We start from the raw sequence: 18,788 nt of genomic DNA, 5'->3' as shown, positions 1-18,788 counted from the left end.
GTTTCAGTTGACCTCTGACATGATAAGATAAGATAAAGGAACTGTTTGTAATGAAAAAGGTGGAAAAACTATGGAACTACAGTTGGGATGTGTGAGTGCTGGGATGCTCTTGATAAAGGGAGCCTCTTTTATTGTTTTATGACTTCTTTTGCTGACTGTTGGGGGCCTAACTGTAACCCACTCTGTCTAACTGTTGCAGAGTGTGACTAGTTAAGAATCTGTAGTTTTTAGAAGTAACACCAGAAAAGTTTATTTCTAAAGGAATACCTGTTGTTGTTTGTGGTGCTCTATTTAAAACTATTAGCCTCTGTGTCTTTTCGGAGCGCTAAAGAAAAAGTCAAATGCTCCTAAAGTAGATAAATCATCTATGTGTAATCAACAAGTCTTACTGTTGCAGTGTGTTTGTGACTAGTAGATAATTATAGGGCTAGTTGCATTAAAGGAACATTGGGGGTTGATACAGTGCTAGTGTGGCTAGGTGTGAATATGTGCTTTTAGAAGTCTCACAGTTTGATTTCTAAAGGGATACATGTTGTTTGTGCTATTCTGTTTAAAAACTATTAGCCTGTGAAACTATTAGAAAAGTGAAATCAAAAAAAGTGTAGGTATTACTACTAATGGGAACTGAAGCAGTTGTAGGAATTGAAATTGATACTCAGCCCTAATCACATTGTCTCCTGTTATTTTTCTTGCAAAGCAGGCGAAACAGGATTTAATGATAACATGCAGCAAAACTGAATCCTAAATCATCAAAGCAGCCGTAACAATAACACAAACAACATGTTTAATCAGTAAAAAATATTGCGAAATAAAGAAATCACAGGATAAAATGATTAATTAGGTAAGTTTTTCTTTATTTAAAATGTTTTCTTTAAAATATTTTGTATTAATCACGTTACAATCGAACAAAAAAAGGGAAAAACTAACATTTTAAAGGTGTTATTCAGTTTTTCCTCCTGCAAATCTTTAGATCTTTTTTAGAAAAGCAAAGTCTTGATGAACCTGCATGAGTGCTCACTGTGTATGTTAACAATGATCAGATGAGTTTCTTTTTTGTTCATTTAAACCTGTTTTATATTTAGTTTTTTCTAATTTGACTCGATTCACAGAAGATGAAGCATTTGAACTGAAGTTAAAACTAGAATTTCTTAGAGAGACTCCGCCTGAAAGAGTGAAACCCGCATGTGAGATTTTGTGGCCTCTGTGTGACTGTTGGTGGGTCAAAAAGGTTTCAGCTGCACAGCCAGACATTATTGAGCGAGCCACCGGTTGAGAGGCACACTTCTCGCAGCTCCTTCCTTTCGTCAGACTTTAAAAGAAACATTTATAGGGTTTAGAGATATTAATATTGATACCACCTCTGGAGAGGTTACGGTGTTGTGCCAAAAAGTGATTTCCAATGTTTCTGTGTATTTTTTATGTGTAATATCTTTACGTACGTTGGTAAATAGACTTCGGTTGTCAGGTTAAGGCTGTGTGCAGGCAAGAGTGGAAGTAGAAGGACCCAAAGTGCAGACACTCGGAGGCGGAAAGTAACTCAAAACTCAGCTTTTATTGCTGGATGGCAAAAAGTGGCAAAACGTAACAAAAATCCAAATAACGTTACATGACCAGGCACCCAGAACACACAGCATAAATAAAAGCAGATCACGACACCGACACAAAGAAACACAGGGCTTAAATACACAGAGGGAGCAATCAGGGAATGGGTAACAGGAGGGAAACACAGCTGGGGCAAATCAGGCCTAACGAGACAAGAGGAAGCAAAACCAGACACATTAACATCAGACATGGACTTTCAAAGTAAAACAGGAAACATAACACAGACTCAGGCAGGCTCTATAACAAAGGGAACAGAGACGTGGGACCAGGGCAGACACAGACACTGGCTGTATCCCAATTCAGGATCTGCAGCCTTAAAGTACGCAGCCTCAACGATCCTCAAGGGCCGCGTGCTCAAAGACCGCTAAGGCCGGAAGTGCGAGGCTTGTGAAATGGGACGGTCTAGCCTCCGTTGCGCTGCCCAGGTTGCCTAGCAACCATGATACCAACAGCTGGAAACGTGTCTTACAGCTTTGTTTGACAGAAATGAAGGAGAAAATCTTTTGTTCATTTGTTTGTTTGTTTCTACATGAGCTTTGATCATTCTCTGTAAGATTAAGCTCAGCTATTGAACGGCGTATATTTGAAAGTAAAGGCTTTAAAACCAAGTTAGTACAAACGTCACTAATGTCACATAACTTTGCCGACATGTGGCCAACAGTAATGTTTTAATGTTCTTCGTTATTAAACATTTGCACATAAATAAGTGACATAATATTCAGTACTTACTTAAAGTTTACTCTTCGGGCGCCCCTCATCCGCCGTTTTATTTCGGCAAAATTATCCACACCCACTGCCGCGCTATGCATTCTGGGATATGTTGGGCCACGAAGTCTACACTGCCACGTCCTTAAAATTCAGGGAAATGAAGGACGCATTTGGGGGCCGCATTTCGAGCAGCCTTCGAATTGGGACAGCCTTCGTCGCGTCGCTCTGATGTAATCGGCCTTAAAATGCGGCCCTTAAGGCTGCAGACCCTGAATTGGGATACAGCCACTGACTGGACGTGGGGAGACAGCAGATAGGGGAGACAGCAACTATGGAACACAGACAGAAAACCAGAACACTAAAACTCTAACCAAACCCCACCCAGACAACCTAAACTAAGAATAATCCTAAAACCCATAAAGCAAAGCTAGAATATAATGAAATAACAAAATCAAAGAACCAAAAACACAAAACACTGGGTCAACGACCCAGGGACCCTAACATCGCTGAACAGGGTTTACAAAGGGGTTTTATATAGAATTAAAAAGAAATCTGTGTTTCAAGTGTCTTTACAACTCTGTGTTATTGTACTTACATTATAACCAATCCGCTCCTTTATCCCCACTTAAAATATTTTTACTGAACTATTGTAATATTTGCTGCCATTGCTGCTGTCCTCTTGGCCAACTTACTCTTACAAAAGACATGTTTAATGTTAATGAGATTTTTTTAACTACATAAATAAAGGTTATATAAAAGTCGCTGCCAAAAACTGATCGCAGCTTCTACCTTGTTACACGAATGTTGTTTGTGGCTCAAGATGACTTTATGTCATCCATGAGGGAAGCATTTGACATATGTTTCACATATTATAGCCCAACAAGTTACTTATAGCAGTTTAAATACGAGCAATCACTTTTTGGCAAATACCGGAAATCAGTTTTTGGCAGACAATCACTTTTTGGCACAACACCGGTGTCTAGCAGGTTTTATATTTTAGAAAGTTTAAAGCTCAGCTTAATAGAAGTCGTGTGGTCGTGAGTTTTGCATAAACAAATTTGTGCAAACCTCAATGAAGTGAAGCAACATTATAAAGAAGAGTGAGCCTAAATGACTCCCCAATGATGTGAGAGACTGATAGTCATACAGAAAACAATGACTTTGAGCTGTTGCTGCTAAACGTGCTTCTACAAGCAACTGAATCTTGGAGTGTACTTTGGTTTGTCTGCTCATAAATTGGTGGTTCATGATGATAAATGAACTTCTGAACTGGTTTAACATCAGTGCAGTGGCTGGTCCATTCCTTGATGTATATGTCAACGTTCAAAATGAGCCATTTAAATCAGCTGTGTTGGATCAAGGACACATCTAAACCCTGCAGGACAGCGGCCCCGAGGCCTGGAGTTCCCACCCTCAGTGCAGTGGAAATAGTCTCGTGCCAGTCTTGGTGCTGCCTTTGAGTCTATATTGCCGAACACTGTGTGCACACATTTCTTTCCTTCCTAAACAAACACACATTTGTAAAGGAAAATTTAAATTGAACTCACAGTTGGCGGTTAATCGTTATATAGTTTAGATGTACACCGAGAGACGCATTTAGTGGGACTTTTACACCGCCACAGATTTTCTTCTTCTTTTTTGTTACATTATTGACATATACTAGATATTTTAACCTAAGCAGCAACAATCATGTCTCTGGTACAGGCACTTTCCACCATGCAGGTTAAGCTAAAATGTGACTTGAAACAAATTCTGGGTTTCCGTTCCATAAAGGTTCATTTCATCTGGTAAGTTAGCCCCTGAGGTAACAGTCTATGTGAACATAACATACTCACTGACTCACACTCAACTTGATTGATAGTGATTTCCTGAATTAGGCAAAGCGCACAGAGGAAATTCATTTGCATATGTTTGTTTTCACAATCACTGAAATCCAAGTTAGGCATGTTTCCCTTTGTTGTTGTTGTTCTTGACACGAGTGCTTCAGTTATTTTCTCATCAGTATGTTAGGACAGAAAGGATTCTGTTGTGGATTTATGATCATCTCACGTGTGTCCATCTTTCAAACTCTTAGATTGTGTAGACATTAATGCAGCTGTCAGACTGTAGGCCAGTTTCTTTGCACTGTAAGCATTGATTGGATGCTACTGTAGCAATCAGTGCTTACACAAAACGTCCCTGCGTAAACCCTCAGACACACAACAAACAGATCAATAGTATCTGAAATTCAGAGTACGGATCTTTTTACACATTTCTCACAGAAAATCACCTAAATCGCTTTCGTGTGAGATGCATATCATGTTTGCCTCATAAAGACTTGCCCTGTATGTATTCATTTCTTTTGACTTTCACGTGGAATTGTCACCTAATATAACAGGTCCATCAGTAAATGGTGTCTATCTTCAGTTTCTGTCTCCTAGACTTTGTCCCTGTCAGGTTACAGCTGAATAGATAGTCATATCATGCAGAGACTGCATCGTACTATAATGCTCGTATGATCGCGTTTGTCATAAGTGGACTGGTCTTGTTGAAACTTTGCATAAACCTTGCCCAGTAAACTGTGAGTGCTAACATTTCTATGGCATATGCAAATACTTTAGACAAATCCCACAGTTGTCTATATTTGTATATTTGACAGTTTAATGAAGCATTTAGAAATCAAAGGTCAGATTAAAATGCTGTATCACAATAGAATGTGATATCACACAATACAATATTTTTAATATCACACACAGCATGAAAGCTTGCTAGTGTATATTATAAAATATTACAGTATGTTGGTATAACTTTATCCCCTCCTAGTTTTTAAGATACAAATTTTGGCCCACACTGATTTGTGATCATATTCCTCTGTCCACTAAATGAAGATGGAGGCTCTGCTCTTTATTTCTGTGTTTCTCTGGAGAATCCTGGTAACATGATGGCTTTCTGTCTCTAAACACACACGAGCTTAACTCCGAATGAACATGATCAGAGTTCATTGAACCAACTCTGATCAGTCTTTTCTAAGGGTTTCAAGCCTTTCTTGTTCGAGCCTCTCTTTGTTGTTGCTACAGTTATGTGTAATTATTAATAGTATTGCAGATGTTAGCCTCTGCCTGCAGTGTTGATGTGGGTAAAGGCTTTAACCATGGATTAGCGGCAGGTCCCAGCTTGTAAATTGTGGAGCATTAATGCCCACTCCAGCTCCTATAACCAAATATAAACAGTTGGGATGAGAGTTAGCTCAAGCCACTACAACAGCCAGCAAGAATGATCTGTTCATGCTAGCATTAACAGTGCCTATACACATAGCGACACACGGGGGAGGGGCCTAACTAATAACCAAGATGACTACAGGCTTGGAGGTGCTAAAAGTCAGATATACCAGGAGCAGTTTGGGCTTTAGAACAAATTTTGTGTAATTATAACAATATGTAATTTAGGAGCTGGTTACATATGATGCTGCTGATTTTTTAAATCTAATTTTTACGTTGCATTAATTTCTTTTTGTCAGACAGGGAATCAAACAAGTTCTGTTTTCTCGAATGAATCCCACTGTTATTTGTTTGTCCTACCAACAGGGATGTTTACATGGTATTCATGACTGCTGCACCTGATGACTTTCACAGCTTGAGGACTGCAAACATTTCCCAACAAGACATGAGTGGTGGGGTGATCGTTGGTATTCCTGATCAGGTGAGGATCTGTTCCCATCAAACCACCAAAACCAGTTTTTCAGGATGTTTACAGGATGAAGAATCCCCAGTTATTCTTTGTGGTTGGAATGTGCCTACATATGGCTGTGTGGGATTCTGGCTTACTTTAGGGTCAGAGCAGTTGGTATGTGGAGCAAATACTGACACAGTCAGAGTGGGCAAACCAGCAATAGGCTTGTTGTCATACCTGGAAGTCTGAAAGCTCCCGATGCTGGATGGTCTTTCTAGTTTTTAATGACAGGTCGTCTAACAAAGCTTCCATGAGGTGCTATAATGGAGACTGTCCTTTTCAAGGAGTTTCTCATGTCTTATCCTACTTTTTTCTTTTTTTTAATTACCGGAGTGAGAATTTGAAATCCTCTATATTGACATGATTACATTTCTTCTATTAAATGAGAAGTACATTTTGAACACAGTATAGTGAACACAATATCCAAGAAGCTAAATCTGGTGAAATGGTTTCTTTAGCTGTCAGCTTGAAAGGCTGATTGGGGTATTTTTGTCACCTTGCATGCGGGTGGCATGGACACCCGACTTTTGTGTGCATTTATCAAAAAGCTTGGATGATTTTGAAGATCAGTGGCATTCAACTCATGATCAGCGTTCAAGTTTTCTTAAAATCTTGTAACATGATAACTGGAAAGAAGACAGCTAGGATTTTCAAACTGATCCATAGATGGATCTACTATGAAGCTGAGGGACAGCACTGCTTAAAAGATCCTTTTTAAATGACTCCAGCTGTCTGATTTAATGAGACCACGTGTGCTCAAGTTTCCTGCTCTGACTCGGCCTCAGAATGTCTAGAGGCAGAAATCAAGCACACTCAAAGGAAATAAGCGTATCAGTGGGCATGTGCTCAGCACGCAGAGTGGGAGTGACTAAAGGTGCCACTGCAGAGCATCGCAGTTGTTTCGTGTGATTAAGTTGTGTGTTTATGAACCTGTGAGTGTTAGTCCTTTTGGCAGGATGACTCGCATGAAGCTGTTATAATTGTTTGTGCATGTTAAAGTTATGCCTCAGTTCTTTGATACCATGTTGGTAGGATTATTTGGCACTAAGTTAATAGCAGTGGCTGTAATCTCCCGCAGTCATTACATCCAGCGGTATTACAAATAAAGGACTTTTCTATTGTTTAGTTTAACTGTGGCTAGCTTGCCATGTCCGTGCCTTATGATTGGCAATTTGTATGACGTGCTATTTAGGCAATATATGAGCTATAGTGACCCCTTGTGGATATTGTGAGATATTGCTGTGTTGAGTACATTATGTTTTCAATTGTTTTCTAGTTATTTGTGACTCTACTAATGATAAAATTGCCTGTTTCTGTTTCCAGAAAACCATTGCTCATAGTCCCACATACTATACAATGATAAGTTCAAGTATGGCTGTACCTAATTTGGATTAAGCCTGGCAAGCACTTTGATGTAAACATTTCTTCTGTGGAACTTAAAGACAGTTAACCCAACTCCTGGACTGCTGCAGTCTTCCTGACAGAAAGCTTAGGCCAGGCTTGTATGCCCAGTATATATATTCTATAACGTGTGTAACTACTTCGTTTAGTTGTTTTTGTTTGGATTTAGTTTAGTTGTTTTTCTTTTCAGTGTATTTCAGTGTCACTAATTTGTGTAGTGCTCACTCACATTTTCAACTGGAAAAGACCTGCAATAGAAACGTATTTAGGAGCAAACAAGTGAATGAAAAGTTTGACATCATTAAGCCCAAACAGCACCTAGTTTTCAACAAAAACACATAACATAAGAGCAGCAGTGACGATGCAGCTGACACACATGAACCCATTTAAACTGGTCCCAGTATTTTTAGCCTAACTTGAGTCTTGAACCATTGGGGCAAATGAAAAATTCCAGCAGTTCTTGAAAGCAGCAACTCTGTGCTTTTTTGTGATGTTAGGGACATTATGGTAACTCGAGGCAGAACACCATCCAAATCTTGGTAAATAACACATGAAAGAACAAAACAAACAAACATGGTAAAAAGAAGCCAAACGTGTGATAACATTGTTCCATCACGCTCACTCACTATTCTCTCAACCTTTGCCTTCACGGGGCTGCTGCAACAATGTACCTGGGATTACCGTAATGATGCAAATATTAATGAAAAGTGCAGAGTTGCTGCTCTCAGGAATCATTGGACTTCTTTTAATTGAGGAAATGGATCAGGAGTTACGGTAGTTACAGATGTTTAATACAACCCTAGAAAAGAGCTTTCTGTAGTGCTGTGCGATACGGAAAGATTTTTTATGTATCCGATACAAGTAAATACAGGGCTGATATGATCTATACTTTTTAATGTGGATGATGCATCATCAAAATGCCAAATTGTTTACATTTTCATGACCTTTACGTTGTTTTTTAGGGGGCTTCATCCTAATGATTATTAATGAGTTAAAACCGAGGACAGAAATAATAAAAGGATTTAGTTTGTAGCCCATAGTTTAAAAACAGTAATCACACATTATCCCTTTCTTTAACAGCAACACAAAAGGATCATTATATTCCATTAAATCTGAGCCATATTATATTCAGTATATTTATTTTAATTTCAGTAAATGTTTTTATTTAAATGACATGTTTCAGTGAGATAAATGTGTTATTTCAAGGTCGTTGCATCATTTTTACTTTTCGAGTTGGCTAAAATAAGAATTAGCCAGTTGCACTTTAAAGTAATATAACCAACATATCGCCACAGTTATCTACCTGGATATTCTTCAGAGCATGCTTTCTTGCATGTGACAACAAGAGACCTCTCGGTTGTCTGGTGGAGCATTTAGCGCCTCGCTACATGTTTCCAAATCGGCATTTCTTCTCAGTGAAAGCTGTCCTAGAGAAGTAAAGCAAGTTTGTAAGTTTCTCTCTCAATGTTTGTAACGCATTCCCACGTTAAGCTTAACAACCGATATATGGAGCGACTGCCGCGCCTCCTCTCCCCCTCCCTCTCCTGCTGCTACTTCAATCATGAAACTAATCAATGATCAGCTGATCGCAAGTTCCGTCTCTCTTGTTTGTTTCCCACTTTGCGCCAGAAAGAGGAAACCAGCAGATAAACCACAGCAGCACGTTTAAGCTTGATAAGCTGTTGTTAGAATTTATTTAATATTACTTTAATGCCTAATGCTATAAGTAGCTGACAGCTGGTAACTGTGCAGGGGCGGGTCTAGCACGGTTTTGCCAGGGGGCCAGCTGGGGCATTAACAGGGAAAAGGGGGGCACAAAGAAATACTTTTCTTTCTTATTCTCGTTTAAAATGTCTCGCTTTTAATAAATAATTATCTGAATCTTATAACCAAAGTTTTTATCTAACGTAAAATGTATAGAAATCTAATATTGTATATAGTAACTATTAAGTCTAATATATACCCTAGTAAGTTATAGTACTTTTTCCTTTGGGAAGATACCATCTGTGCAGTCTGCAGTTCTGTTGAAGAAAGATGTTGAATCTATTTAATTGTTGTTGAAAAATAATTGATTTCTGTGCATTTTTTTTAAATACATGCATTAAATTAAAGTCGATTATGTCGATTAAGCACCACGAGGCAGAGGGTGGGCGATGGTTCCCTTTAGTTTTTTTTTTTTGCTGGGAGTTTGCAACCCTATTAGTTAGGTTGTTTAATATTTCTGCTAAGTACTCTTTAAAATACCAGAATAGGGAGTGATAGGTTTTGTATTGTTGATTGTCATTTATGCTTAGAAATATTTACTTATATATGCTTAGAAGTATATAATCATTTGTAGATTGAAAGAATGTCTCATTCTAGGAGGTCTGTAACAACTCTGTGTAGCATGAAGAGGGGGGTGAGTTCACTCCCCTACAGAGGAGAGGTCGTATCTTCTTTTGCTGATTTATGGTATAGCAAACACACGTATATCTGTTTAAGTATAAGAGCCTTTTGTTAGATGGACCCAGACTTCTGGCACCAGCTTTGGGGAGTCTTCACAGGGTCACATCTTGACCTCACACAAGTCACACACACACACACACACACACACACAGGCAAGGTACTCTTTGTGTGTATGTAGACGTCATATGTTAATGAACCTATGCATATTCATGTAACCTCAATAAAAGAACAGTGGTACGGGAGGACGGACGAGAGTGATTGGGGTCAAGCGAAGGAATGGCGCTTTGTCCGGTCATTTCTCCCGTGCACGAGAAACATGAAGTCTTTGCCTACTTGTGTCTTGCTTTGCAGTGTAATTATATTGTCTTCAACGTTCCAGCGGATGGGTTCAAGCTACAAACCTATCAACAGAGATGCACATCACCTAATATGCTTAATTGGTAGTAGGCTTTTGAGCCTATACAGCTTGGAAGACAGCATGCATGAAGAGGATGATGTGGACAAAATACTCATTTGCCTAATAATTCTGCACTCCCTGTATGTGTGTGCGTGTCCAGGGTTCAGCTGAGACAGTGTCCTTCGCCCTGCCAGGCTAAGTAAACAGTCTTCCAGCCAACCCAGGTGGCCTTGCATGGAATAGGAAGGAACAGACTCAACACAGTCGTTATCAGGGTGTTTTTGTTCGGCTCCAGCCTTGAGCCCACAGCTGGCGCCGAGAGGGTCTCCGCATAAGTGATGGTGCTTTTTACTTTAGTGCGAACAGCTCATATGAATTTCAAAGCAGTTCTACAGTCCAACACTGGTCTCTCAATCTCCCGTTGGAGAGCCGCGAGCTTCGCCATACTTGCGTTCTGTGATGTTGTCATTCTTGTGCTCAAGGAGCCGATTCTGAGAACTCACGGCAGTGTGCTTCCCCGAGATGTCATCCAATTTGCGCCCAGAGATGTTATTCTGAGCGAGCCCTTCCGAGATGTATCCAGTCTGCAGTCAGAGATCTTATTCTGAGTATTCACAGCAGCCGTAGCCTCTCCAAGATCTTATCCGTGCTGACTCAATGAGCCCATTTTGAGAAACTCACGCCTCTCCCATCGTTCCAATCCCAGCGGGCAGCCTTGTGGGGGTTTGAACAGCCGGTTCCGCTTTCTCAAGCCAGCTCCGATCAGCCAGAACCCTGTTACCATGGTTCCGAATAGGTAGATATCTTCAGCACGCAGACTCACCCGAGCCCAAACTTCTCGTTGAGAAATTGCATTTAGGGACCAGTTTTCAACAGGACAATGACCCCAAACACACCTCCAGGCTGTGTACTAGAAGAAGTATACTAGATGGCGGCGCGCACAGACGCAGCGGCTCTATGCTCTCCACTTGGGTGCCTTTCTTTTTTGTTTCTCCACTTTTTCTTCTTCTTTTGTTTTCCTTATTGTGAAGCCAAATTTTCCTACAACCATCTGGAATTATGCAAGATCGGATATATAAAGCCAGATCCCCATTACCAGTGATTATCAGAGGGTGCACAACATCCCCCCGGAGATAGCGAGAACATCGGGTGCTCCGTGGATTGTTATCGGCTCTGCCAAGAAACGCAGGCGGCGGAAGGAACGCAAACAAAAGCGGGGATGCCTGTCGGGCCTGCTGGCCAGGCTAAAGAAGCAGCCTTTCAAACCACCGCTCCCGAGCATCTTTCTGACCAGCGCACGGTCGGTCGTCAACAAAATAGACGAACTGAACCTACTTCTCGCCGCACAGCCAATCGTCCGTGACTGCTGTGTCCTGGTCGTCACGGAGACATGGCTCACTCCGCGAGGCTCCTGCCTACGACAGCCGTAACGCTCCGACAATCCATCAAGCGGTGGTAGCTTAGCAAAGTCGTACTGAAACATCTGACAGATTTTCGAGCGCCGTGCACATAAAATCGTTTCGAGGTCAGTAAACACAACCAGAGTTCATACATAAGGCACACGGGGTTATAAGGGGCTCTGTCGACTTTCAGAAAAATCAAAGGATTGATTTTAAGTGCGCCGTATTTTCCAAACAACACGGTAATAACGACGGCCCGCTAGCATGCTCTACCAAAAATAGTGCTTTGTTGTGTATCTGACGGACGAAAGCTAAACCAGTTCCACACCACTGAAGCTGCAGCATTTTTACAAACCAGTTCTGGTTCATCCGTTTCATTTAGCGATCCACTTTCGCTCTTCTCATTCTGCGTCATCATCCAATTCCACCTGTGATCTTGTGTCACCATTGCTCTCTGAGCTTTGTGTTGCTTCTTCTGTCACCTGACAAATAGGACATACATGACAATAAGAATAAAATGTGGAGCTGCTTCAGTGTGTCTGTCACTTTGTGCAGATCTTGACTGATCAGTAATGTTTGTAGGCTGAGTGCATTTTTAAAACAAGTTGTGCAAACTGCACTACAAGGTGGAATATTTGCAAAATCATAACTATGACCTATGAATACGTCAGTGCCATTAAGATGAAATTCTTGTGTCACCAACATTTTAACGTTAGGCATATAATTCTAACAGCCTCTGTAAACTAATATCCTGGCTGCTCGAGGCTGCTGTTTTCTCTGACAGCTTCACTTAGATTAGAATTAGAAACACTGCTCTGAGACTGAGAGAACTAACAGTGCTGCATGTTGTGCTGTTAGTTTCCAAAACATGTTATTCATGGTTACATACAGTTTTAGACTGATGTGGGCCAAAGCCTAGCATAGCCTGCAACGTTATTGTGACGGACACATTTTATGTGTCAGACCCAGGACCCTGAGCAGTTATGGACTAATATTATAATGTATGTATTTTGTATTGCTGTCCCTCGTTCTCCCTGCTTGTAGACGCGTGTGTGTGTGTGTGTGTGTGTGTGTGTGTGTGTGTGTGTGTGTGTGTGTGTGTGGCCCTGGCAGGTGATTGGCCACACCTGCAGCTGATCAGGCCTGTCGGAGGAGCTATTTGAGAGTGTGGTGGAGCTCTCTCCGACGCTGGATCATTGCGTGGCTTCACGTCAGTCTCTCGACCAGTTCCTAGTTTGAGTCTGCTGCATTATTGTGTGTCTGACGGCTTCCTCTCTCTTATGTCCCCAGGAGTTACGGGGAGACGAGAGGACAGCGAGCACGGGGTGCTCATCACGGAGAAGCGGAGACAGGAGCACTAGCACTGGGAAGAGGACACGTCACGGGAGTCGGGAGAGCACGGGATTTATTGTCATGTCTGTCCATCGCTGTAAATAAACGCACTGCTTGTACATAGAGCACCGCGCCTGTGTCCTCCTTCCCTACACCCCCACGGTCTGCCAGCCAGACCGTGACATTATGAGTGAACTTGGCTTTAAGTGACTTACAGGTTTCTCTGAAAAATACTTTCTTATATCCAGGTTCTTCCTCTTTGCTGCCGTCCTCCTCTCCTCCTGGCAGCGCAGGCTTGCCGCTGCTAAAACTCAACGGAGCTCCCTGAAAGGTTCAGCCAATCACATTGGCCATATTTGTCACATGAGGTAGGACTCCAGTACAGGACGTAATTTAACTCTTTCGGCACCGCTGGGTGAATGAGACGTTGACAGATCTTTTTTTTTCTTCTTTCTATCAGGTTTGCTTTTCTTTACTCGAAGAGATCAAATTATTGGTGAGGACAATTCAATAATCGCTGGATATTGGTGGGGACATGTCCCCTCCGTCCATGCCAAATCGACACCCTTGCCCGAATCGATTCAATCCATGATTCGATTCGATTCGATTTGGGGAAATTTTGCCTCAGACAGTCAGCAATATTATAATTTAGATCATACCCCCCCCCCCCCCCCACACACACACCCTTATGGGTACAGTAGTCTCCTGCTACACCTCCTTTTAGCTAAAGACATACTTCACAATGACTCACTCAGCTCACAAGAACAGGAATGCAGAGCATTATCAAACGTTAAAATGATACACATCTCTCACTTGTTCACTTACATTTAAACGAAACACATAATTGTAAACATCTCTAACAGCCTAAGCCAGCTTTGAATAGGGCCTGAATGGATAACTTCAGAGAATTACACATCCAATCTTACACGAGGTCTCACCGCTCGACCAGATCTGGTAACAGTCCCTGTTGGTGTGAGGTGGCTCCTATTTCTCCTTAGAAAACCTGTCTGTCTCTACCACATAAGATCTGGGAGCACTGGCAGGTCCAACTACTGCTCCAGTGGTTCCTTCAGTAGTAATCCACACCTTCTGTCCTGACTCTATGTCTGCGGTTGTAGTGTTTTGCCTGCTCACGCCTCCCCTCCTCATCCTTCTCGCGAAAAGCCTGTAGGTCGGGCCACTTTGGCACCAGCTTCGCAGCAGCTTGTGGCAGAGAGGTACGCAGGTGTCTCCCCATGAGCAACTGTGCCGGTGAGAGCCCATGTTCCAGTGGGGTGGCCCTGCACGCTAGCAGTGCTCTGCTGTAGTCACAGTCCTCTCAAGTCTTTAATGGTACGATCAGCGCGTTCTGCCTCCCCGTTGGCTTGGGGGTACCTGGGGCTGCTCGTTTCATGTGTGAACTGGTACTCTTTAGCAAAGTGCTTGAACTGTTCTGATGAAACTTGCGGCCTGTTGTCCGATACCACAGTCTCGGCAACTGCATGTCTTGCAAAGGCCTCTTTTATAGCATTAATAGTGACCTCTGCTGTTGTGTCTCTCAGTTCACCAAGTACCACGACCAGATTTGGTGTGTGGTAGTAACAGGCAAATGAACTTTTTTTTTTTAATGATTTGAATATATATGAATGCTTGTGCATAAATACACAAACAATACACATATGCTTTCATGCTTTCAATTGTGTAATTTACGTGATCTAGGTCAGCGGTCTCCAACCTTTTTTGCACCACCGACCGGTTTATGCCCGACAATATTTTCACGGACCGGCCTTTAAGGTGTCGCGGATAAATACAACAAAATAAAACTAGTACCGGTACCGAAAAAGAAGATTTATTCATAACACACGTGAAAAGACCCAGGAAAACCGAGTTAATGATAAAAACGATAACAAAATAACGCTGAAAAGCGATAAAAACCCTGAAAACCAGACATTTCACACCTGAGCCTCAACTCTCGCGGCCCGGTACCAAACGACTCACGGACCGGTACCAGTCCGAGGCCCGGGGGTTGGGGACCGCTGTTCTAGGTAGCTCTGTTTTGGAAGTTCAGTTCAAGCTAGAAATGTGCTTTGGAGTTTGTACGTGTTTTGTCTCTAGGGGCCACCACATATATTTCTATTTACATTCAGGTGACAGCAATCCATGGATGGTTTCGACATGCAAGAGGATATTTTCCCCGGTGCCCAGCGGGAGAAGACACTGCTTGCGATGTCGATGAGGTCCTGTGGCCAGACCCCAACAGACGGCGGGATCCATGAGCCCACGTATGCACAATTGTCATGATTTTTTGTGTGTACAGTATAGTGTTTTTTCTATTACTGTATTATGTTTGTGTTTTGCTTTATCTGAATTGATGGTGCTGCAGTGGACAATATTGAGTAGGCCTATTTGCTTTTTTTGGTTGTTTGTGTCTCCTGAAAATGTGCCTTCAGAATAAACAATGACAATGAAAGACTGCAGTGTTTTATATGAAGTAGACTAGTGTGTCCCCCTGATCTGATCTGCATGTGATGCAAGTATGTGTCATTTTGTCAACAGAGTTACATCTTGACAGAGGAATGTTAGGTTTTGACAGCAGAGTTTCAGTTTGGCACAGATGTGAATGGTATATTTTGATGTGTCATGTTTACTTGTGTTTAGAGTTTTGGCACAATGAGCGACGTTTTGCAAAATGTGTTCAAGCAACGGGCAAAAACTGTAACATGTTTTTCACCAAAGATTTCAGCAATTATAAAAATTCAACTCAAGCTATTCAGCTATTAGCATTCACACTGCATTTTCTACAGGAAGTACATTTTATATACCAGTTTCAGTTCAAAGTGCATTAAAAATAATAAATAATTATTAAAAATAATACCATCAATATGTTACTGCACTACACTTACTGGACTTGTGGAAGTATTTTGAGAACCATAAGAGATTCTTACAAATGTTTGAAAGAAAAAAAATCTTTAACATAGCTGGAGACTCGTGTAGAAATATGAATGAGTTTATAAAGTTTCTGTCATGGTGTGCTGTGACAGGCAGGTAGTAGGACCCAAACACAGGACTCTTACGTGGAATGAAACTTGAATCGGCAGCTTTTATTGCTGGAAACTCAGGTGGACTCAAGAAACTACAAACTAAGAAACAAGAACTAGGAAAACAAATCAGTAACTATGAACAAGAATCAAGTAAAGAACACGGAGGAGAAAAAACACCCAGCCCACTGAAAACTAAAGAAACCCCCAAAAACATGAAGAACAATCATTAAGGAACATATTTACATATTTAGAGTTACTGCAACACCAACACTGGGTCACAGCTTCAGTGTCAGTCGGTGACTTTTGGTCTGCAACAGCAGCAGAACAGACTTCTCAGTCTTTTGAAGAAGCCCTTTTTCTTCTTCTTGCTCTGACGGTCTTCGGACTTCATGCTGGCTTCAGGTTCTGGAAAAGGTTCCTCAAAGGGAACATCAGGAACCGGCCCAATTTCAGAACAAGATCCGTTGATCATATGATCTTCACCTTCAACACAGGATTTGGACTCGCCATAGGGTTCCTCACAGGGAGCGTCGGGCTCTGCAACACTTTCTGACAGAGCTCCTTCGATCGTAAGGTCTCGAGTACTCAGACTGGATGCCCTTTCAGAAAGAAGTTCCTCACAGGGAACGTCGGGCTCTGCAACACTTTCTGACAGAGCTTCTTCGGCTGGTGGAACATTTGCCACTGAAAGGCCGTCAGAGGAGCGCTCACCATTTGTGCTCTTCACATCAGGACTTGAAGGGGGCTCAAAGATTTCACATATCCGGATCCTTGCTACATCAGCAATGGTCTTCAGCAACAGGGGTGCAAAGTTTGCAACTTGGATAGACAGAATTTCTTCAGGAAATTTCTGTCTAATCTCCGTCAGGATGCTGTCGACCAGATCGTCTCGGATAGAGCGGGTGAAGACGGCCTGTGTTTCCATCGCCGTGAGGCTCTTGGAGACACGATCTAAAGTGGCCTTGGTGACACTGGTGGAGAGGATACTTAGACTCTGGGAGGCCATGTTTAGGAGGGGACGAGGAGGAAGCTCCCAGAAGCCCTGGAGAACGCGGGGAACTACCTCGACCACTACCTCCTGCGCGGTGAGCAGTTTGCTGTTAGGCTGTTCCTGCTGCTTCTTTTTCAGGATTTCAACGTAATCCTTCACCGCGCTGAGGAGTTTAGGTGCTCTGTAGAAAAACATGATAAGAGTTATCTGTTAAACATATTCAAAGCATCATTTAAATATTGAAACACTGTAGCTGGACTGTTAACCCTGTAACCACCTTTGTATCATACATGAGTTTCTGAGACCTCGATCTCATCAACATGATCAATACTTGCTATAATTTCTAAATGTTGTGGACAAAACTCTTTTTTAGTCTAAAGTTAACATTGTCGTTAACACAAAGTTGCCAAAAACACCCAGTGTATCAAATGTGATACAAAAAATAAATACACAATAAAAGTAAATCATACACAACATGACATAGCAAAGAACTCATGTGTGGCTTTTGTTTAAAGGGTTGATAAACATCTCAGTTCCAAAGAATCTGAATTTTCTGGCTGTTTTTTGATGGGTTGGGTCTTACAGGGTTAATAACTGTATGTTACATGTGACTCACTGAAATTTAGGAGGTACGGCCTCTGGGAACTGAAGAAGCAACCTGGCTTCAAATTCAACGTCCCTCATTTTATTGCTGACGTTCACCGCCCACACCTGAAACAGAAAACACATTTACAGTGCGCTTATGTGTAAAGGTTATGTGCACGTAATGAAAAAAAAGTCTTGTGGGTTTTCTCGTCTTACCAGCCTTAGAAGAGGTTTGGCTTCCTCTTCGTCAAAATCCTCTAACTCAAACTCCCACAGCCTTCAAAAGAAAGCAAAGCAGAGGTTTTCTCTCAGCACTTACACGTCATCACAAACAGACTTTCAGGTGTGACAGTAACTCACTGCTCTCTGAGCGTCTCCCTGCTCTTCTCCACCAAAAGATCTCTCAGATCTTCAGCAGTGAGGTTCGGTGGAATTAGATCTTCCTGCTGAAGTCTGAGAAACTCCGTCATTATCGCAACCTAAAAGTAAAGGAGACATTTAATCACCACCACTCTCAGGTCCTCAGAAATGACCTGATATTTTCTGTCAGCTTTGGTTTGCATGAATCTGGGTCTAACCTGAGCCTTGTAGCCCGGAAGATACCAGCAGATCTTTACAGCTGTTTCATAAATCGGTGTGTTGAACAACACCTGTCAAAGAAATAGCAATTTAGTCATTGTTACTTAAAATGATTCTCAGTTTGTCAACTTTTAAAACGACATCAAATTCTTCAAATTACTGAAATGCAGTAAAAGCAAAAGCGTCACATACCCTGATAGGCTTATAGATTCCTTGACTCTTTTCCATTTAAACGTGTTCAAATCAAAGTCAGGAAGAAAAACGTCAACTGCTCTCCAACGATGGCGTACGGGGGATCTGGACCTGAAAATGCTCTCAGCTCGGTGGTCTCGCACAGATGAGCTCTTTTGACAGTCTGATGTTTATTTATGAATGCAGAATTTCTTGAGCAGTCACCATGGAAACTTGATGCAGCTTCATGTTGTTAAATTAAAAGTAAACACTGTGTATTTTGCACTACACTCCACTAAACTTATCATATAAGTAAATAAAGTGTGGGTTAGGTCCCTCCTGTGGAAAGAGCCACACAAACCGATGGATCAGAAAAGACAAAGTCAGCTCCAGCATGCCTTTTCATATTATGTGCCTGCTTATCTCCATTTCTTTACAGTAGATGGGAA

At 41.7% G+C, this 18,788-nt stretch overlaps 2 protein-coding genes across 2 annotated transcripts in view; both read right to left on the bottom strand.

Moving 5' to 3' along the window:
* LOC147302889 (NACHT, LRR and PYD domains-containing protein 3-like) overlaps nucleotides 1-18,788 on the bottom strand; it is a 117,183-nt gene that overhangs the window by 63,180 nt on the left and 35,215 nt on the right. The window lies entirely within an intron of this gene.
* On the bottom strand, nucleotides 16,178-18,634 carry LOC147302890 (uncharacterized). The gene is made up of 6 exons (XM_086284480.1): nucleotides 18,361-18,634; nucleotides 18,168-18,239; nucleotides 17,950-18,068; nucleotides 17,806-17,866; nucleotides 17,621-17,715; nucleotides 16,178-17,185 (listed from the first exon to the last, which is right to left on the bottom strand). Exons 1-6 carry the CDS (start codon nucleotides 18,394-18,396, stop codon nucleotides 16,303-16,305), a joined length of 1,266 nt encoding a protein of 421 aa, XP_086140606.1. The 5' UTR covers nucleotides 18,397-18,634; the 3' UTR covers nucleotides 16,178-16,302.

This window comes from Aulonocara sp. 'chitande type north' Nkhata Bay, linkage group LG23 (assembly GCF_057382095.1).
Source record: "Aulonocara sp. 'chitande type north' Nkhata Bay isolate Kocher_YH1m ecotype deep benthic linkage group LG23, A_spYH_male_GT1.1, whole genome shotgun sequence".
Taxonomy (NCBI): domain Eukaryota; kingdom Metazoa; phylum Chordata; class Actinopteri; order Cichliformes; family Cichlidae; genus Aulonocara; species Aulonocara sp. 'chitande type north' Nkhata Bay.
The sequence above is the reverse complement of the archived record's forward strand: the minus strand, read 5'-3'. Positions and strand labels throughout refer to the sequence as shown.